The 22220-nt window shown below is 45.0% G+C and overlaps 1 protein-coding gene across 10 annotated transcripts in view; it reads right to left on the reverse strand.

Annotated features, from left to right (window-relative positions):
- Positions 1-22220, reverse strand: part of SIK3 (SIK family kinase 3) — a 299785-nt gene that overhangs the window by 10644 nt on the left and 266921 nt on the right. For 3 of the 10 annotated variants that reach the window (XM_028834008.2, XM_015115771.3, XM_077964366.1), the window contains 15 exons: positions 21236-21354; positions 20557-20667; positions 20169-20312; positions 19673-19750; positions 19457-19566; positions 18192-18345; positions 17770-17925; positions 14630-14700; positions 12250-12393; positions 7895-8045; positions 6436-6561; positions 6075-6160; positions 5506-5615; positions 3473-3812; positions 2018-2913 (listed from right to left, as the gene is read on the reverse strand). In XM_028834008.2, coding sequence (XP_028689841.1) covers positions 2018-2913; positions 3473-3812; positions 5506-5615; positions 6075-6160; positions 6436-6561; positions 7895-8045; positions 12250-12393; positions 14630-14700; positions 17770-17925; positions 18192-18345; positions 19457-19566; positions 19673-19750; positions 20169-20312; positions 20557-20667; positions 21236-21354 — 2796 coding nt within the window. Of the gene's footprint in view, positions 1-2017; positions 2914-3472; positions 3813-5505; positions 5616-6074; positions 6161-6435; positions 6562-7894; positions 8046-11536; positions 11709-12249; positions 12394-14629; positions 14701-17769; positions 17926-18191; positions 18346-19456; positions 19567-19672; positions 19751-20168; positions 20313-20556; positions 20668-21235; positions 21355-22220 lie in introns of those variants that run through there. The other 7 variants (XM_077964365.1, XM_015115773.3, XR_013404311.1 and 4 more) reach the window with 6 other exon arrangements.

Below are 22220 nucleotides of genomic sequence, written 5' to 3' on the forward strand. Positions count from 1 at the left end.
CTACTCGGGAGGCTGAGGCAGGAGAATGGCGTGAACCTGGGAGGAGCTTGCAGTGAGCCGAGATCGCGCCACTGCACTCCAGCCTGGGCGACACAGTGAGACTCCATCTCAAAAAAAAAAGAAAGAAATGTGAGCTCATCTCCTTTTCATGCCAACTATAGTGTGCTGGAAGCTTCCATTTGCAGGGGAATCTTTTCCACAACATCCCCATACCATGATCCCACCTCTGTTAGAAAGCTCCCAGGCTGCTAAGGCAGCCTATTCTGGAGAGTTCTTATAAAAGCTCTTCCATAGGATGAGCTGAAATTTGCTGCAACAACTTTTTTTTTTTGAGACGGAGTCTCGCTCTGTCGCCCAAGCTGGAGTGCAGTGGCCGGATCTCAGCTCACTGCAAGCTCCACCTCCCGGGTTTACGCCATTCTTCTGCCTCAGCCTCCCGACTAGCTGAGACTACAGGCACCCGCCACCTCGCCCGGCTAGTTTTTTTTGTATTTTTTAGTAGAGACGGGGTTTCACCGTGTTAGCCAGGATGGTCTCAATCTCCTGACCTCGTGATCCGCCCGCCTCGGCCTCCCAAAGTGCTGGGATTACAGGCTTGAGACACTGCGCCCGGCCGCAACTTCTATCTTGATCTTGGTTCTGCCCCGTAATATGAACCCAGAAAAGTCTGATCCCTTTTTCCAACTAACAAGTGTGGTGTTTCTCTTAGTTTTTCCTCCCAATCCTAAATACCCTCAGGTCTGTTAACGATTCCACCTATGACCTGGTTCTGAAAGCTCCCACCCTCCTATGTCCACTAAGACTACAGCAGCCACAGGTGGACACAATACATCTCACTGGGGCCAGCCTCTGAGCTGGATGACACCCACCTGTTCAAAAGGTCAGGCTTGAATTGGCATTTCAGGCAACAGTTCCCTCCCTAAGAGTGCATAGTAAGTATAACCTGGCACCACCAAGGCTTTTTCACAGAAACCACTTTACAGCAAGGCCTTCTCTGCTGCTCTGTGCCGCAGGACCGAATTCCCCTTGGAGCTGAGTTTTCAGCATTGCCTTTAAAGGACAGGGCAGGAGACGCAGGCAGTTCCAGGGAGGGAAGGGTGGAAGAAACTGCTCAGTCTCAGGGTCGTACGGTTTACAGATAAATTGCTTTTTATTCCTTTGGACGGCAATGGTGAGGAGTGGTAAATTGCAAGATTCCTGGTTTTGTCTAGGATGAATGCTATGATGCTAACAGAACTATATTTTCTAAGTATAACTTACTGAGTGTAATCCTGATCTCCTTCAGAATGAGAATGAATATCCTCATTAATTATAAAGTGGTACAAAATGAAATAATGGGGCCCCTTTATGATGCTGTAATATTCCGCATTTAGCTCACTAATAAAACGACCAGAGTAATAATACCTCACATTTATGCACTGAAATCATACACTTCAGATCATCTGAATGTGCCTCTTTCTCTCTCTCACACAAACATTACATAGAAACAAACACATATATACATGTTTTCATCTCCACAGATACTCTAAGATACTCCATTGTTCCTCCGCACCTTCTTCACAGATGAGGAAAATCAGAATCAGAGGGTTTAAATGACTAAGTTATCACATACATGATAGCTGCAAGAGCAGAATTAAGGTGCTTTGACTCTTGTTCCCGCACTATTTACACTAAATTATGTTTGGCTGACTTTTTTCTATTGCAAAGTTAAAGTTAGCTCTTTTGATGGCAGTCAAGAATGTCTGGGCTCCAGGAAACTGGGGTATGAATAAGGGAAACAGATCATCTATCTTATTGACTAAGTGCTAATTTTGTGTCACGGTCCTTTGATTTTGAAAATGGAGCCCTAGCCCACCAATGCCCACTTCCTACATGCTTCTCCCCAAGAAGGTCCTGAAGCTCTTCTCAGAAATTCTTTTCTTAGGAACACAGAATACTAGCTGAAAAAAGGTAACATTACTGAGTCAGTGGATGAGGGCAGACTGGCCCAGGACTTCCACTGTGAGGAGACACTTACCTCTGCTGGGCACCTTATTTTTACTGAATGCAACAGTCGGCTGATGACCATAGGGATGTATCCCCAATTCCTGGGCATGACTCACAGTTCCTAGCAAAGATTCAGGGTCCCCAGGTCCACCGGTACTCAAGAGCAAAGGGCTGTCATGGCAACCTTTGGTCAATGTACTTGAACTCTTACTGTCTGGGAAGCCGTCCTTGGCCCCCTCACACGAGCAGTCCTCCTCCATGCTCTCTGAATGCATCAGTGCCGGCTGATGAGCATACCCGTGGGGCGGGGTGGCTGAGGAAGCCTGTGAGATACATTCTTGTGCCCTGATTTGTAGCAGATGCTGGGGGCTGGTGTGATGGTGATAAGAGTCAGCATTTTGATAGGATAAAGCCTGGCGCTCTGTCATGCTCTGTCCCGCAAGGCTGGGAGCCAGACTCCCCGCATCCCCTTGGTTCATGTGCCTGAACAGTTCCTGGTATTCTTGCTGTTGCTGCTGTTGCTGCTGCTGCTGCTGCTGCCGTTGTTGCTGCTGCCTTTTAATGAGCTGTGCAAACTCTGCTGGGGGCAGCCGGATGTCCGAGTGGCCGGTGAGCGAATGTCGGGGAGACAGCAGTCCTTGAAGGATGTGGGGTACCTGCTGGTGTCTTGCATAGTCTGGCGGTGTGGGAGACAGCAGGGCCTGCTGTAGTGCCGATGTGGTATAGTGTGGCGGCTGCTGATGTGCACTGGGAGGGAAGGTGGGGAACTGGTCAAGTGGAGGGACTTTCAGGGCTTGGGTTGGAGAGAACCCCACTCCTGTTGAAGGGCTGTAGCTGCTGGGGGAACCCCGGGACTGGTCCGAAAACAGATGGGGGTGTAAATGCGCCTGGTCGTAGTTAGCAGGGGAGAACCGATTCACGTTCAAGCTGCAGACACAAAAGGGAGTGAGTACCAGACATCCATGTAACAAGTCCTAGACTTCCCAGGGAACAGCCCCTCCTCCTCCTCCTCAGTAGGGAGAGTCCACTGGTACAGAGAACTGTGGTGTGACAGAGAAGTGGCAAATGTATGCATTGTCCCTATTTATTCCATTATTGGCTTGTCCAGTAACCTCCAAGGGACTGAGGGCACTGCGTGGGTAATAGATCTAGCTCATCTCGAAGGAAGCAACTTCAAGATGTTCCCTTCAAGAAAAGGGGAACTGACATTTTTATACATTCCTCTAATAGGCCATTTTCTTCTTTGCAAGCAATAGTAAGGTAGCTTTCCCATTTTCCACCTCAGCCTCATTAGAATTTTAACCCTGGGTCAATAAAAAGCAGACAAGTTCATCCCACACCCACCATCCTGATTTTAGAAGGCGTGAAACAAGAGCACAGCCTAGTCAGGCCTATTCTCCTTCCCTCCTTTCCTTTCACTCTGCTAAGGGGCTTGCTCCCACCTGGATCCATGCGTAGATGGCTGGGTGACGTTAGGCGGTCTTACCTGTGAGCCTCTGCACTGTCAGCACTCAGCTGCTTGGACAAGGGACGGTGCCCATAGCTGAGGGTGGCCATCAGGCTCGTACGGTGCTGCATCTGCATCTGACTGGCACTGGGGCTGATGGAGATGCCCCGCCCACTGGAGCCTGCAGCTGTACCTGGCATGTTGCTGAGCATGTCAGCAGGCTCTTGGACTTGAATGGTGACCTGCTGTGACTGAGCAGGCTGCTGCATACCCAAGCAGGTTAGTGCCACGTTGGGAGGAGAGGAAGAGTTCTCAGGCTGCTGCTGAAAGATTGCACTGCGGGAAGGTAAGCCTTGAAACTGGGAGGAAGATGCAGCTCCTGGAGAGAAAGGAACCTCAGAGTGACCAAGTGCCCAGGTCACCAGCCAGCCAGGAGTAATGAGAGCCAATGAGGATACTCAAACCACATACCAGCTCAAACAGTGCTTCTCAAACTGCAGTGTGCACAAGACAAGTCTGGAGAACTCGTTAAACAGAAGATTCCTGGGCCCTATCTATATAACTATGTTTCAAACTCTGATTCAGTAGGTCAGATGGGCCCCCAAGAATTTGTGTTTCCAACAAGTTCCCCTAAAAGCGGGTCCATGGATTATTCTTGGGGTAACTCGGATCTAGGCAGTGCTTCTTGAACTTTCGCGTGCACACAAATGGCCTGGCATCTGGTTAAAAATGCAGACTCTAGGCTGGGCGTGGTGGCTCATGCCTGTAATCCCAGCACTTTGGGAGGCCAAGGTGGGTGGGTCACCTGAGGTCAGGAGTTCAAGACCAGCCTGGCCACCATAGTGAAATCCCATCTCTACTAAAAATACAAAAATTAGCTGGGTGTGGTGGCGGGCGCCTGTAATCCCAGCTACTTGGGAGGCTGAGGCAGGAGAATCATTTGAACCCGGAGGCGGAGGTTGCAGTGAGCCAAGATCACACCACTGCACTCCAGCCTGGGTGACAGGGTGAGACTCCATCTCAAAAAAACAAAAAACAAAAAACAAAAAAACTCTTAACAGGTCTGGAATACGACCTGAGATCTTGCTTTTTCTCCCAATGTTGGTGGCTGGAGGACCCCACTTTAAGTAGGAAGGGCCTAGAGGCCAATTCAGACTCTTCTCAAGGATCCTAGGGAGACTGACTAGGGACGTAGCTTGGGGAGTGTTACTCAAGAGATCCTAAGACGCCTGACCTCTGAAGACTCACAGTCACGGTATACTTATCTTCACTCCCATCTATACACCCACAAGAGAGGGGCCCACGTGCATAGCAGACAGCCAAATGGAAGCGTGACTATAAGGAAGGTTCTGGTAGCAGCTTTTTATTTGGTAGGGCTGGAGGTTTTATTAAAAACACTAATAATAGTTAACCTTTATTGAGAACTATTTTGTGCCAGAGACTGTTCCAAGTGTTTTACATTTATCTACATACTGTACCATAATTATCCTCAGTTGACATTTGAGAAGTAATATGGTTTGGCTCTGTGTACCCACCCAAATCTCATCTTGAAGTATAGTCCCCATGTGTCAAAGGAGGGACCTGGTGGGAGGTGACTGGATCACAGGGCGGTTTCCTCCATGCTGTTCTCATGATAATGAGGGAATTCTCGAGAGCTGGTTGTTTGATAAGTTTCTGGCACTTTCCCCCGTGCAGTCTCTCTCCTGCCACCATGAAAGACAAGCCTTGCTTCTCCTTCGGCCATGATTGTAAGTTTGCTGAGGCCTCCCCAGCCACGTGGAAATATGAGTCAATTAAACTTCTTTCCTTTATAAATTACCTAGTCTCAGTCAGTTCTTTATAGCAGTGTGAAAATGGACTAATTCAAGAAGTCAAGTTAACTTACCCAAGGGTTAACAGCTAAGAAACTGATGAAACCAGGATGCAAACCAAAGCAGCTTGGCTCTAGAGCCCATACCCCTGAATACTATGTTATTCTGCCTTTCAAATGGTTTATGGTACTCAAAACTGAGACCATCATTTTTTCCCATGTGGCATATAATGAACTGTTTGGTCTGAACCTCTCCACTCACCGTGAGGCTGGATCATGGCACTGCTCATGGGGGGAGGACTATTACTGGGCTGCCTGAAGAGATGGTTGTTGGGGTGGTTGGGGGGTGGGCTTGAAGGCTGAATCCTTAACCTTAAAAATAACAAAAGAGATACACAAAGAAGCTTCCTAAGGTGACAGTACAATCTTACATTTCAGCCATATAACATATATAAGTGAAAACTATTTTTTTACTTTGATAAGCCTTCATGTTGGAAAAATATACATAAGCCATCCACCACAGTCTATTTAAAACCTGTCTACATCTTGTTTGACCAAACTTCCCAGCCAAAATGGCAGAGTTCATTGTGGGCCTATGTCTGGCCTCCTGTATTAGATATCAGATTACTTTGCTCATGGGGCTAAGGAAATGAAGTGGCACAGGAAGTTGGGATTTCAAGAAGGTTCCTGAAATTCACACTGGTTTCTCTTCTTTTCAAATAGATTCTTGCAAGATGAATGCTCAAGTCAGTCCGTATCTCCCAGTAAGTCAAGCCAAGGGTACCATGCTATGGAGACAATGGCTTAGGCACAACACAAAATGATTCATACCTCTGGAGCTGGTGGGTGAGGAGGGCTGGCTGATTCTCACATGCAGCCTGAAGAGGTGGAGATGGCTGAGGAGGACAGATAGAATCCTAAAACATATATGGGGAAAGGAAAAAAATTATTGCGAGCTTGAAGATTACTCAGAGCTATTCCCAGGAAGGGAAGAAACAGAAAGAACTATCTGTGTCTCAGATTTATGCTTGTGTTGTTCACCAGAAGATCTGATCACCTTTATTAAAACATGTCAACCACAAATAGAACTCAAATCCACTTTGCGCTGAGTGGTCTCCTCCAAAATGCATAGGCAAATCAGCCTGAAAGCAAACTCCAAACAAGTTGGAGAAAGCAAAGAGTGAGAGCCTACTTGAATTTGTTGCTGGAGAATTTGATGGTGCTGCTCCTGCTGGTATAACATATGCTGCTGCTGGGTCTTTTCCAGGGTTCTTTCATCAATCTGCCCCCCGTACATCTTCTGCAGCTGCTCACACTCCTGAAGGGAAAGTAGTTAATACAGATGGGATGCAGCTAGACCCACCCCATGCAGTGATTTCAGCAGATGCAGATCTGCCCCCAAGGTCTTATGGGCAGAAAGAGCCGCAAGAGAACAGTGTCCTTGATGAGCAATTAACTCATTTATATAAGTATCTGGTACACTAAATAGATTCACGTCCTGTTCTGTATGAATGAATGGAAAACATCAAGGATGGCCTCTGTATGAGTACAAGTGTCCAATGTGAAATCTGTGTACAAAGCATATGCCATTGGAAGCTTGGTCATCAGGAACGCAGAAAGGAAACTGGCTCTTCATAGAATCTTTATAGTATAGACACATATAGAGGTATGTTTCCTTCCTCTGAGAGTGCCATTCTGTACCACCTGGGGAGAATGCCAGGTGGTAACAATGTACAGCAGGTTTAATCAAGACCCAGCGTTCTAAATCATGAGGGGAGTGCCAGGGGTACAAGATGGCTCACGCCTGTAATCCTAGCACTTTAGGAGGCCGAAAGAGGCGGATCACCTGAGGTCAGAAGTTCGAGACAGCCTGGTCAACATGGTGAAACCATGTGTCTACTAAAAATACAAAAATTAGTTGGCGTGGTGGCAGGTGCCTGTAGTCCCAGCTACCCAAGATGATGAGGCAGGAGAATCTCTAGAACCCAGGAGGGGGACGTTGCAGTGAGCCGAGATTGTGCCACTGCACTCTAGCCTGGATGACACAGCGAGACTCAGTCTCAAAACAAACAAAAAAAAACACAAAAAACACACACACAAAAAATCCCAAGCCCAGAAATTCCTTTCCAATGAACTAGAGATGGGAGAAAAATTTAGTCCCTTCATGGGGGAAGGAAGTTTGATACTGGGGAGCGCTGTACATAACACAAAGTAAAGAAAGTGCATTAGAAAGCTATACTTTCTTTTTCTTTTAAGGCAGAGTCTTGCTTTGTCGCCAGGCTGGAGTGCAGGGGTGCGATCTTAGCTCGCTACAACCTCTACCTCCCAGGTTGAAGTGATCCTCCCACCTCAGCCTCCCGAGTAGCTGGGACTATGCTAGTTTTTAATTTTTTTTTGGAGAAAGGGTTTGTCATGTTGCCTAAGCTGGTCTAGAACTCCTGGGCTCAAGCAATCCTCCCATGTCGGCCTCCCAGTGTGCTGGGATTATAGGCGGGATCCACCACGCCAGGCCCAGAAAGCTATACCTTTTTAACCTATAAAACTGCAATGTTGCTGACATAAAAGGGGTACGTTTACCACCCCAGTCCTCCTGCAATCCTGGCCTCTGTCACCCATGCTCCTCCAGGGATGGCTGCCACCTCTTCCATTACCTGCTGCAGCTGTTTGATGCTGCTGTTGTTGCTCATTTTTTCCAGGTGAGCTTTGAAGGCCTGGATGCTCGCAGCCCCATCTGAGAACCGGCGCACAGGGGAGAAACGCTCCGTAGGGAGGTGCAGAGTGTTGGAGTCCTTGTAGGTAGAGCTGAATACATGGGAAGAGAAGGTTAGAGGCTAGGACTCAGGGGCTTTGACCAAATCACACAGGGACTGCTGTTCCAGACGAACATAAAGACCGCTGGCTGCCCAGGTAGCCCTGCATATTCCACTTTCATGACATTTCCAGACATCGGTCGTTTCCCTAGCCTGCTTCCCTTTAGAGGGCTCCAGGTGTACATCTTCCATCTCTACTTACCTTTGGTTGGCTTACTTTCCAAGCCTGGTGAGGTCCTGAGATCAAGTACATCCAGTTCTTATAAATATACTAGGCCAGAGAGAAAAGCTTCTCAATATCCTCCAGGCCAGGCCATACAGAAGCTCTTACTTTTATAATCATGTGTCTATCTAGTGCCTTTAGAAACCTTAAATTCACCATTTGAGCCAAAGTTTTTCCTGAGCAATAATTTCCGTACGGCCAAAGGGAAACAACGGTCAGTTTTGTGGTCAAAGGTCTGGCCTGGAACTCACAGGTTCTGTGCTAGAAAATAGAAGGTGGTGATTGGGGTGGGGGAAAATGAAGACTTCTGATCCTGGGATGGAGACAGCAAATTCTTAAGGAATGTGGGCCTTGAGATCCTGCACGTACCTGGTCAACAAAAATAAGGTCACCTACTGTGAAAATTGACTTCTCAGAGCAGCAGCACTCGCTCAACCTCCTAATGAAAGAGGAGTCACATGGATTACCTTCAAAGACCCCACTGCTGAGCAGCAGCACTCGCTCAACCTCCTAATGAGAGAGGAATCCCATGGATTACCTTCAGAGACCCCACTGCTCAACCAGAACACAGCCAGAATCTCACAGAAAGAAAGAACACGCTATTGATAAGGAATGCCTAAGACAGCATCGGGGTTAGAAGCTAACACCTACACTTGTGACCTGATGATCAGAAAGAGATGTTTATGGGCTGAGGTAAGCAGATAAAAGACTGCCAAGGCAGCAGCATTCCAGTAGCAGATGGAAAGGATCAGGGTTTCATGTCCAGGGCAGAGATGCCATTACACTGAACTTTGGATGAAATGATGTGCCACCTTGCCAGTGATTCATTTGGGACTGAAGCAGAACCACAGCTCAGGAAGCAGGTTAACAAGCGAGTTCAAATACAGTGCAGAGAGCGCGGGACCAGGAGGAATCTAATGACCGTGCAGAGGTATCCAGAGAGTTCTGGCAGCAGGTGAAAGCCTTTTACCCTCTCTTTGCTAATGATGGCTTTTGTTTCAGACTCTACCCGAGGCTTGACCCAGTAGTGAGCTAATGAAATGGGCACGAACATGTATTTGTTTCAGTAACACAAAAAACAAATGACTCTGGGGGGCCAAAATCCAGGAACAGGGATCGTGAAGGCTGTGTTCAGAAGCATTTCCTTATAACTTGTCATTTCTGTTTCTACTTCAGGTTGAGTTAAAGCAAGCAAGTACTATTTTCTCCTAAAATTTGACTCCTACGCTTTCAACGTTTTCTGATAATGGACACGTTTCTGATCCCCTCAGAAAGCCATGTTCTTCAAGCAGCCAATACAGTCTTTCTGCACAAAAATCATTCTCTCCCATCAGAGAAAATCCCAGGTCCAGGTATTTCATGGCTTTTTCAGAAGCTCAGGTTGTGAAGAGACTGATACCCAGGTCAGTCCAGCACAGTAACCTCAGAGGAACCGTTCTGATGTAGTTGCTCATTTGAGAAGCACTGATAAGTAGCAATTGTGTTTGATTTTATTTTTATTTGCAATCACACTCAAATTCAGGATGGCCTCGCATTAGGCTGATACTCCCACACTATACTCTTCAAAGAGGGACTTGGTTCCCCACCTGGATAAAATCTATCTTGCGTTAGTTTAAAAAATTTTTTTAGTTACACTTTTTAAAACATTTTTAACCTTAAATTACACATTTCCAGAAATGAAAAGGTTGATCAGACCCCTCTTCTGTTTCCATGTTGAACTTCATCTCTTCTACCCCAGAAGGATAGCTATAAATACTGTTCTTTAATAAATTCCTCCAGAAAATGAAAGGGATGCAAGAACCCATCCAGGCCACCCATATTCCATGTTTTACAGCCTTGGAAAATTTCTGCTTTCCCCTGAAGACTGGCTTTCATCTCTTTTGTTGCGTATTTGTATAGTGATCCCATCAAGACATGCTGGGTTTGCACAAATGCCCCATCTTATGCAATTTGCCACTCATAAAACATTCATTTTCTTCCAATTCAAATAGGCTTGGCCACAGGCAACCCTCAAAACACCAAAAAGGTTCACATGAAAACAGACAGCAGACAGATTTCCAGCAGGCAAGGCCTTGACAATGACTCTAGGCAGGGTGGCTATCACACAGACAGAGCTGTGGGCCAGTGTGGTCCTCCTTGAGTAACAAATGTCAACAGGATATAGGGTCTGTGATAAAGCCCGACTCTGGAAATGTGATGATCCTCATGTTCCCCTCTTAAAAAGACCTCCTGAGGAACACCTAGAATTCAACAAGGATACCTAAAGGACTTCAGCTAAACAACAGACTCGGATAAGGGCAAAACTTAAGTGTCAGGCTGTGGAGGAAGGGAAGATGGAGATGAGGAGAAAAGAACGAATGAAGGGTGTATTAGATACCAGTGTAGAGCTCAAAGTTATGAGAAATCACAGGAAACGGATAGGGGAGGAAAAGGCAGCTCTCCAGTAATCACTCAAAGTGCTCTTTATTATTTATTTATTTATTTATTGAGACGGAGTCTCACTCTGTCGCTCAGGCTAGAGTGCAGTGGCGCGATCTCAGCTCACTGCAACATCCGCTTCCCAGGTTCAAGCAATTCTCCTGCCTCAGCTTCCCAAGTAGCTGGGACTACAGGCGCCCACCACCATGCCCGGGTAATTATTGTATTTTTAGTAGAGACGGGGTTTCACCATATTGGCCAGGCTGGTCTCGAACTCCTGACCTTATGATCCGCCCGCCTTGGCCTCCCAAAGTGCTGGGATTACAGGCGTGAGCCACCGCGCCCGGCCTCAAAGTGCTCTTTAGTGTGCATGAACACTGTAGGTCCTGCGAGATTTTCATTAGAAAAAGCCTGTCTTTCTGTGCCATCAGAGTTTTATTTGAGAATAGTCATTCTTGCTACTCCTAACAGACCATTTTTACCAAGTTATTCATAGTCATTTATGAAAGCTTATCTTCCTTCTTTTAGGGTTCCAACGTGGCACTAATTATGTCTCAGTCTGCTCAGAGTTCACTTGCCTCTGCTGATTATGTTGATACCAAATGGGTAACCAGCCTCAATAAAAAAATTGTGTCAAGCTTGCCAGTGCGAGCTGGCTGCAAGATTTCATAACAATACATATATAAACCTAATTTCCTTGGAATCTGATTGCTTTTCAACCTTCCCAAGGCTGCTTTTCACTGTCTTCCCCAAAAGACAGAAATAAAATATGCTCTAGCAACTGGTGGTGGCTTTGAATATGTGGGCCATGAGCTTGGGGATAGCTTTGGAGTGGACAAGACTGAGATTTTTAGTCATCAAGGTATTCACAGAAGATAATCATCTTCTTCAACTAGCAAAGTGTCATTCCGCAGCTGCTTCCAGGCTTACTTGGAGTCAATGAAGTTTTCTTGGTCAGGAAGGTTAAACTTGCTTTTATTTCTTCAAGAGAATGGATTATAACCATAACCGAACCTAGCAAAAGATTTTTGCCATCAGAATATGGAAAGAATGACCTCTTAAATACATCACTCAAGAGGATCTCTGCTCTACTATTCACAAGGGGTTTTGTCTTCATTTCCAGGCTGGCGGTTCAATGGTAACACGATATGAAATGCTCATTCTTTTGAAGGTGATGGATTATTAAAGGTCAAGTCTATTGATATGGCTAGAAATCTTCCTGTTTCCAGGTGGCCTTCTGAGAGTTTCACTTTCTCGCAGGTCTCAAGTTCAATTTTATCTATGAATCAACATCTAGAATCAGGGGAATCAAATGCAGACAATAAACAGGTCTGCAAGGCAATGGGAGAGAGGAATCTCGCATTGCTCCAGGGCACAGTAAAAAACCTTTGCCCTGTGCGTTGCTTACTGCAAGGAGCTGAGAAGATGTGAGTTCAGGATGACAGCTGGCTTCTATTTAAAGCCACGATGCTAGTCACCGTCGCTGTGAGACTAATCAGAAGGGTGCCTGTCCGATGAGCCTCAAGGAGCTCGCACAGCTCATGTGGCTACTCACCGATGCTGATCAGGTACCAGGTGAGGAGGCCAGACCCGGGAACGGAAAGGCTGCTGTCCTAGCTGCCGTTGTAGGTCCGGTGGGATCTCAGCTGTAGGGTTGGTCATGGCCAGTGTATGTCTTTTGGACCTATTTGCCAAGTACCTGCAACAAGCAGGAGCACATTTCATAGTAAAAAAGACAGACAGGAATATTCCTCCACAAGAAGCATTAGAAGTTAATCCAAAGCACTCAATGAGATAGTGCCAGAGCTCACGAAGGGCTTGATGGCAAACAGATCCCTGACTGGATGGAAGTGAAACATGTCTAACTGGCCAACAAAAGTTGGCTTGACAATGAAGTGGCTGAATTTTGTACCTAAGAATAGCCATTGAAGAGAAGAGAGAAAGTAGATCTAGCTCACAAAGATCAGATCACTATTCCTTGCTTCATTATACTCGGTAGAAGAATTTATTTTCTCCATGTTAATTTATTCATCTTTTCCCTCCAAATTTCCAAAATACAAGTCAAAGGAAATGAGCCCTAAGGACTATTCCTAGAGACGAATCTGGGGAGATATTCAGAAGGACTCTGTGCATGTCTCTTGATCTCATAGGCTCCAGGTTTGAGACTTTCTTCACTACAGGTCACAGAAACCTGATCCTTCCATTTGAGGATAAATGAATTCCAAAACCACCCTTTCCCTCTCGCTTGGTGACTATAACTCAATCATCAGAGAAGAAAAAACTGATGTTGTCCTTGGGGAACCAACATTCTGTAGAGGATGAAGAAATAAAACCACATGAAATGTTTAGTTAGGGAGGAGAAAAGCAAGGAAAAAATAAAAACAGAAGAATCTCAAAAGACGAAGAGTTCCCAAGCTGATGGCTTTTATTCGGAAGATCTTTCAGACCCAGCACTTAGTCAATACCATCAATAAGCTATTGTCCCTCTTTGTCTGGTGGATGACATCCTCCACCGCTGCTGCTCTTCTGGAGGCATGAATGAAAGAGGCACTATATCTTTTTTATTACATCAAAACTGATGGGCATCATACCCTTGAAATGTTGGTCTAACGAAGAAAGAAGGTGGACCTGGAGGAAGGAAAGTCTAAGATAAAGAAGATAAAATATTGCTGTCGCTTTTAAGGTAGAAAGGCAGTAAATTTCCTGATTTCTCATTTCTTCATGACCCAGTAGGGCCCATTTGTAACCTTATACACCCTCTTATCAGCAAACTTTAGAAACAACAGCATCAAGGGAAAAAAAAGTTACTACAATTTTCCTTCTATTGGCCAAGCTGTAGAAGGAGCTGGCCCACCTGCCAACACCCCTGTTTGCCATGGTTTTCTTTCCACATAGGACCAGCTGCTTTCTGAATAGCTGCTCTCATACAGAGCTACTGGGGGTAGGATGAGCGTCCTACCCAGCAACTGTCAGGTTCTTAAAAAATGGTCTCATTTCATTCTTAACTATCTTGCCCCTTTAAGCTAAAATCAGTTAACAGACTGTAGAGTAATTAGTGTTATGTGAACTTGCCAAAGAGTAAGCCATTAGTGTTTTAGTAACCATTTGATAAAGACACCCAAAGTTCCCCCAAAAGCCCATGAAAACCATTTTATTTCAACTTCCCTCAAAGGAAAAAACATATAGAAGAACACCTGTATTTCTGGGAAAATACATGCTGGATTCTGGTGAAACCCCCTCCCCGGATAATCAGAAAATCAACTCCCACAAGGGGGCATGCATGGAGCTGAGGACCAGGGCTAATGGAACTGAGGCCAAAACAACAGTACAGCATGCCTGATGGTCACTGCCATTCTCTGTGAATTAGGCATCTCTTAATAAGGTTCTGTAAACAATGGATATTTGCATCTGTCCCTGGCCCGAATCCCATATTCTCTTTTTCAATATCTTTGTTGGTACAAGGGGGTGGAGGAAGCACACAGCAAACAGTACAAGAGGTATTCATTCTCCTGGATAGGAAGAGTCCATGCCAGAGGTCCATGGCCAGACTAGCTAGGATCACTGTCATCCCACATCTCCAATTCCTTTTCAGTAAACAGTTCTTGGCAGGTAGGAGCAGGCTTTGTGCCTTGTGAATACTATCAGAGTTGCAATATGAAGGCAGGGGACAAGGAAGGAGGAGGGAGGAAAGAAAAAGTTCTTATGGTTATTGCTGTCACTTAGGGGACTTCCAATGGTGCTTACAGAAATGACATTTTCTGGGTAGTCTTCTGTTACTTCCATGTGGGGTGGAACATGCCATCTGGCTTGAGCAAAGAGACCACACAAATGTTGAAGCTGCACTGTGCCACCTCCTTGGGCAGAGGTGACCTTTCGCTGGTTGCAGGGGGAGCCTGCCCAAGGACTTCTGCAAGCACTGCCAGATGTCACATTACCTCTGCACAGCTTCCTGATCTGGCTCCCCATCTGAGCTCTCCTCGTCCACAGGGGTAACTGCTGGCACTGCCTGAAGAGAGACAGGAAGGAAAAGCTCAAGGTGGCAGCTTATTCTGTAATGCCTCTTATTCTAATAACTGGGCTTGGGGCAGGACTTTCTGTTAACTTTCTTATTTACAGAACTTTTCTAGGACCCCTGGGTTATATAGGATTCTCATATACCTATTTTCCCATTTTTACCTTGCTTAGTTAATACTAATTAGAATTTCTTCCTCTTATTTATCTTCATTCATTCATTAATTAATCTAACAAATGCTTACTATTACAGGATAAAATGTGAATTTACAGATATAGACTTTGCCCTCATTTTACAGTCTAGTAGAGGATAGAGACAAGTAAACAATTACAAAATAACATGATCAAGTCTTCTAATGGGGGTGCTTGGGAATTAAGGAGGGCATCCTGGAGGAGGTGGTACCTAGCAGGAACCTGAAGGATGCACAGGAGCTGGTCAGGCAAAGAGGGACAGGATTACAGACTTCTAGGCTGAAGAAAAGAGAAGTCCTGTAGGTGTTTGAGGACCCAAAAATACAGAAGATTGTTTACCTGAAATGTCTAGGACTTGACCTGTTTTTCATATTAATGTGATTTCCAGAGTTTAAATGTCTTAACTCCAGGAAAGCATAGTGAATTATTGAAATTACATTTTAGTCCATAAGATACAATTGTGTAGTTTGAATTCAATGCTTTAAAATAGTTGTTACTCGCCAAAACATGTGAGTGAAATGAGAACCACCAAGATGCATGTATCACTGTGACTTTCCCATCTGCATCCTTGCTAGCTACCCATAGCCTGGGTGCCCACATAATCACCATGCCTCAGCCACTAGAACAAAAATCACACTTCAATTATAAAAGAGCATTTTACAAAATGGATAATTACAAAACAAAACAAAACCCTCCTGGAATAATTTTGTTTGAAAGCTCGCAGGGTTCCTGGATCCCTTACCACAGTTCTACAAGGGTGGAGTGAACAGGGTGAGGCAGGAAGTGGCTGTAGATGAGGCAGGAGAGGAACGCTGTGGCCAGTGATAAATGGCCTTGAATAACACACTAAAGTTTGAGGAAGAACAGTGGTGAATCACTAAAGGATTTTAAGCAGGGGCATGGTGTTATAAAGATTTATATTTGCAAGAGCTAGTTTCCTCTAGCCGTGGTGTGAAAAGGGCTGGTGGCAGGGATCAGGGGACACGACTGGAAGCAAGGAAGTCAGTTAGGATGCCATGGTGTTCATCTATGCAATGGATGACAGTGACTTTAGTTAAGGAAAGGAAAGTGGAGAAGTAAGATCTTTCATTCACAGGCACTGGATAACTGACTTGATATGGGGAATAAGAGAAGGAAGAGTTAAAGATAAAATTCACATCCCTAGCTTGTGTAACCCAGAAACTGACAGTGCCATTCACTGTCACCCAAGGGGAGGAACAGGTTTCACAGAGTCATGGTAAGTTCATTTGGGACATGTTGAATTACAGGTGTGAATACTTGTGGAATAACCAACTAAATCTATCCCGTAGGCAGTCATGTATACATATGCATAGAACTCAGAAGAGCATTCTGGGCTGCAGAATCAGACGGTAACTGAAATTACGGGTGTGGACAAACTCATCCAGAGGGAGTACATAAAAGGACATGGGAACAGGGCCTAGGATAAAACTCTGGGTTTTGCCAACTTCAAGGAACAAGCAGAAAGGAAATGTGAAAAGGAGAGGCGGGGGAAAACAGAGAATGTGGTGCCACAGACACCAAGAACAGAAAATATTTCAAAGAAAAAAAGAAGTCAACAGTGATTAATACAGTTGGGACATCCAAAAAGATAAAAGGTTAAAAATGTCCACTGGATTTATCAATAAGAACTTGTTAGTGACCTTGGCAAAAAGTTACAGTAGACATAGTAAGTCACCCCACCTCCTATAAAGCTGACCATGATCCTTCCAAACCTGTCTTGCCCATCTCTGAATGCCTCTGCCACCTCATTTTCCATGTTATTACTGTGGTACTTAATCACATATGATCTGCTACTATTATTCAAATACTTCACATGTGTTGATCTTGTCCATGATGCCAAGGGCTGTGATACTAATTCCTTCATTCATGAAAGTATGGTCCACGGACCCATGCCCACAAACCGTTTTGTTACTAATTCATGATAAGGTAAGTACAGAAATCAACAAAAGGCTTTCAGAAACTTTTAGCAATTTAAAAAAATAAATAAAGAGATACTTCTAGCAATTTAACAGAGTAATTTTGTCTGTTGAACTCGATAAAAAATTTAGCCTTGTATTTTATATGTGTTTACATTTTCATTTTTCTAATGATTCCCTTTTACTGTATTTTACAAGGGATTAACCCATGATGGAATAAAGGAGGGAAAAGGGTCCTCAAAGCAGCACTGCCCTTAAAACATCTCCAAGGGTGACGGATATAGTTATTACCCAATCTTATGGTACTATGAGATGGAGGTGAATAAATGAATGAATGAATGACCTCTAACAGGAAAATAACCAGAAATAAACAGAACCCAGGGGAGAAAAGAAATCTCTGAATGTGACTATCATATGAAGGAGATGTGACTAAGATAACTGACTAGGCTAGAGCTGTGGGAGCAAATCATTAAGTGATCCAGGTTATGCCAAAAATGTGAGGTGTGTTTATCAATGGAGAAAGTGTTAGTGAAAAGGCAATTTTAGAAGCCAGTCTAGAAACCAATTAATTTAAGGGCACTTTGGCCTTCTGGCAGGGAAAGGTTGCTGGGAGAAGGCTCTGAGTTAGGCTGCTACCTGCCCCAAGCTGGCAGGAGTGCAGCTGGACTTAACCAGGTACCTGTGAGCGCCCATTGAGGAAAAAGCTCTCCAGGAGCAAAGTTCAATGTAGAAATAACTTGGCTAAGTAAGTAAGTTCTCCAAAAACAAAGTGTGGAAAAGTCTACTGGCCTGAAGAAAATGGGCTGGAGTCTCCTAAGTTTGGAGAAAGAGGAAATTCAGACACGTAGGTTGGCCCTGGGTTCCCAACCCTAGGCTCACAACCTTTTTATCAAAACCCTCTGCGACAGTGAATTGGGCTGTGTGCTGCTACTCACTGGTGTCATGGTGACAAGCGGAGAGGGTCCCCGTGGGCGCTTCAGCAGCTGCTGGGCATGCAGTTGGATGTTGGCTCCTCCATCTGATGCCCTCCGGCCAAGGGGGCCCATTCCATTCAACAGTTGTAGCGTGGGCGGCTGTAGGAGAGACTGCTCCTGCCAGGAACAGAGTGGGGAGGGCGGACCATGAGATGAGGGGAAGGAGGAGAGAAAGGGGCAAGCCACTCATCTATGCAAATTAAGGGAGTCATGGGTCATGATGGAGACTAAAGGATGCTTCCCTCTCACCTGAGCTGCTTTGCAAGAGAAATCATCTTTCTCTATAAGGAAACCCTTCAGTCCTAGGGAAGGTGCCTTATAGCCTTTCAAAGGAAGCTAAAGTTTGTTTTTTCTGGAGCCAGCCCTCTCCTGTGTCTAGGTACCTTGTACTCAAGTTGCCCGGTTGGTTGCAAATTTTGCATAGGCAACAGGTTGTGCATGAAGTTCACATTAGGGGCCACCTGCAGGAATGGAGCCTGTGGGTTGACTCCAGGAAAGCCAGGTAGGAGCTTCTGCAGATCGTCCATAACTTCCGTACTGATAGAAAACAGAATGACAGAGAAGTTTGGTTAACATTCTTACTCAAAAGTGCTTATATCCCAACATTGATGGCACTGCTGTGTTCAGTACAACTTATTGTATTTTATTTATTTTCTTCCTAAATTTATGTTTCTCTTTAAGATCCTAAAGCAAAGCAAAAGCCTAAAGTGTGGAATTTAACTCTCTGCTCCTTTACTATTTGGGACTAGGGACTGCTATTCGTTATTGGCCATTCATGTAAAACCAACAGCTCTGAGCCAAGAGGAAATACTGGCACCAGTCCAGTTCAGGTTTTCAAATCCTGGAGGTGAACACCAAGTTTCTGGAGAACATGGGCCATCCACTAAGATAATGGCTGCCTGAAGTAGCAACTGATTCACCAGGGAAAGAATGCAATCACTCTCGTCAGTGCTGACAGGACAGATAAGTACTAGACGTACAGGGCTATCTTGCTACAACGGTAGGTTTTACAGCATACTTTACAGGAAGACATCTTTCCACTAACAGAGCGACTCAGGGCTCCACCCCTTTAAAGCTGACATAGTCTGTGGAGCCAGAATATTCCCCTATTGCCTGTCTGATCATAGGCTGAGAACAGGAGACACAAAGCAAGCACATCAGCAAGCATGGGAGTCTTTTTTGGAAATTCACTGAGAGAAAAGAGATATTTGTAAGAAAACCAGCTTTGCCCTGAGTTGACCTCTCAGGAGAATTCTTGCCACAACCTTCTCTTCCTACTCAGCAAAGAAAATATCCAGAAAAGAGGTAAGGCTATTTTAAAGTTGAGAGTCTTCAACCGTGGAACAAAAATGGGGTGAGCTGGCCTTCAGTCCATATTTTCCAGTGTGCAGGCATCAGGGATAACATGAAAGACTATTTTGGGAAAACACTTTGGGAAACTGTTGTGCTGTTGGATTTTGGATCCTTAGTCATTTAAATTTTAATTGTCTACATACATAAATTACAGCATATCATTTGTCCACTTGGCCACTGGATTCGATCTCCTCTGGGGATACAATATAGTAGGAAACGTGCCATGGTAGACACTGAGTGTGAGGTGACAATTCTTTGCCCCGGTGTTAGTGAGGGCTGTTGGCCAGATACTCACCGTGGGTCAGCCACGCCCACTGTGTGCCTCCTCATTGACAAATAGCGCACCAATGCTTCAGGGGAAGGCTCTTCACCCTCATCACTGTCCAAATTCAGTGTCCCATCCGGCTGAGGTAGAGGGAAATACCATCGCATTAGAAATGAGAAGGAAGGGAAGCAAGGAGATGGCAAAGAAAGTGGTTTCAGCTGACAGCTCCCATAGGTTGCTACTTGCCTCCACAATTTGGTTCTCTGGGTTGATGAGCTGCACCTGGGGAACGCTGATGTTCATAGCGGTGCCTGCTTGCTCCGCCTGGAAAGCAGTACATACATAGACACGCACACCTTTAACACTAGAGAGAAATAATGAGTCTTTCCAAGTAGTCTTGATTGCTAAAGTCTATGTTTCCCTGATTACTAAAGTCTTTGGTTCATCTGCCCTTAGAAGTCACAACAAGGAAGCATCCTGTGGAGAGGATAGCATCGCCTCATGATTTGCTGTTTCTTTAAAAAAAACAAAAGGCACAACTATTCTTGCTCATTCCTCCTCTCTGTCAAAAAAAGGTTCAGATCTTTGACTGGCCTCTGACAAAGGAAGAGATGACAAATGGGAGGAGACAGAGGTAAGGAAGAGCAAGAAACTCTCTTGACTTAGGGTTAGTGAGCAACAGCTAACCTTTACCCCCCTGGTGTTACTTGTCCTGAACTAGGTCACTGGAGTTATTGCCCACCTGGATATTGACTGGTGCTTGAAAGGCCAGGGCTCGGGGCATGCTAGGAAGTGCTCCGAGACGCAGGGTTTTATGTCTCTTATGTCGATCACACAGCAGGCTGTAGATTGCACTATAGTGATCATAGGCATCTGATCTTAATGACTACCAAGAGAGAAGGGAAAAGAGTACAAAACCCTGGTGAAATGGCATGTTGATGACCAGAACCCTTTCAGTAATAACATTAGCCAAAGCACCTTCTTTCCTTCTTTCCAAGGCCCAGGGAGGGGCAGAGGAAGAAAAACAGGAGGAAAAAAAAAGGCCCAAGTTCCCAAGAAGGAGAAAAATGGAAAAAGCAGGTTAGAGGAACTGCTACATGCCACTTTGTTCTCCACTCCATCAGAGATACCTGCAATGTCTGCTCTTTGTCCAGTCCCATGTCCTCCATGGCCAAGAGGACATCCTCATTCAGGGGGTCCACCTGTCTTTCTTCCTTTAGTTGTTGGCATTCAGCTATTAACTGTAATATAAAAAGGAGGAAGCTGTCAACCCCCCAATTAACCACATCAATATGGCACAGCATATATAATGACCAAGCTGTTCCATGCCCTCTGGCTTGGGATATTTTTGGCCTCAGACAAAGTCTAAGGAAGACAGCCCTGAGTGATCAGCTGTGAACAGACAACAACTCACTGTTTCCAGAACTCCCTGGAGTACCTGGGATGGCCACAGTGGTTTAAATAAAAGCATGCTACAGAAGCCACTGAATTGAGCATACTAAGACAAGAGGAAGGCGACATCCCCATGGTAGGTAAGCTGCAGAACTGCAGGCTGTACTATCTCAAAAGCCAAAAACATGATAATTGATGATAATTTGGGGACACATGGTACGGAACCATGATCACTATTCTCCAACAGTTTAACTGGTTTTACATTCCTTCTTGCTTGCTTCACGTGCTGCTTTAGCATTACATAATAGTTTGTTCCCAGTGTCCACCTTTTCAGGTTATGGCCTGATTACAATCACATGCAAAGGAGGCTGCAACAGCTTTCAGAGGAGTCCCCTGCAGCAGTGGTTCCCAGCTCACCCTGTCAAAGTTGGGATCGGCGTCCCCTAGCTTCATCCACTTGTGCTTGCAGATCTGCTCCATGGAGAGGCGCTTATTGGGGTCTAACACCAACATATGGCGGATCAAATGCTCACATTCTGCAATGGACAAACAGCCTGCCTTCAGTTTCTGGTGAGGGGAGGCACCAGGGGAGCAGAGGAACCAGGAGCAAAGCCAGCAGGGAGGCTCTCCAACTCCCTGCTTCTAATTTTGTCTGTCTTGCACTTTGATCCTTACCTATTCCGTTGCTTATGCCACCAGAAGGGGCTAAGCAAAGGCAGAGAGAGGTGGAGAAAAAGAAACTCAAGTGTGGGAGTCTGGTTACTGCCTCCACCAAAAGGCTGACGAGAAAAGGTCTGGGGATAATCCACGGATTTCATTTATTTGTATTATGTATATGGCCCCATTTAATACAAGTAATGAAGAGTAGAATGGCCTCTAAAGAGATTCAGTATCTTACAAGGTTCTCAAAACATTCAGTTCTATCCTCCTAAATGTACCACCATGTGCATACTAATGCTTTTGGCTTAGGTGTGCAATACCCTTCTTCAAAACTTAGGGAACGTGAATTTCTGATGGCACGAGGTGTGTAGGGGAGACAGCCACAGGCTACTTCTCTCCTATGCCCTGCGATTCAGCTAGCCTTATTTATCATTTTCTCAATGTTATTTAAACAGTCATAGGTATTTAAAACTGGGCTGTGAGCTACAGATATTCAGATCAATAGAAATTTTTCTCTGGGTGTTCATATTACAGATTATATTGCAGAAAGAACAATGGATTCAAAATCAAGAAACTTATATTCTGATTTCAAAACCACCCTCTATTTCTAAGTTTTCTCATCTATAAAATGTGGGTACTGAGGGTGATGTGAGAGTAACAGTTGTGATGAAGGCAGTGATGATGATACCAAAACAGCAGTATTAATGCATTTTACAATGATCAAATCCTCATTTAATCTACA

The sequence above is a fragment of the Macaca mulatta genome, chromosome 14 (assembly GCF_049350105.2).
Source record: "Macaca mulatta isolate MMU2019108-1 chromosome 14, T2T-MMU8v2.0, whole genome shotgun sequence".
Classification (NCBI taxonomy): Eukaryota; Metazoa; Chordata; class Mammalia; order Primates; family Cercopithecidae; genus Macaca; species Macaca mulatta.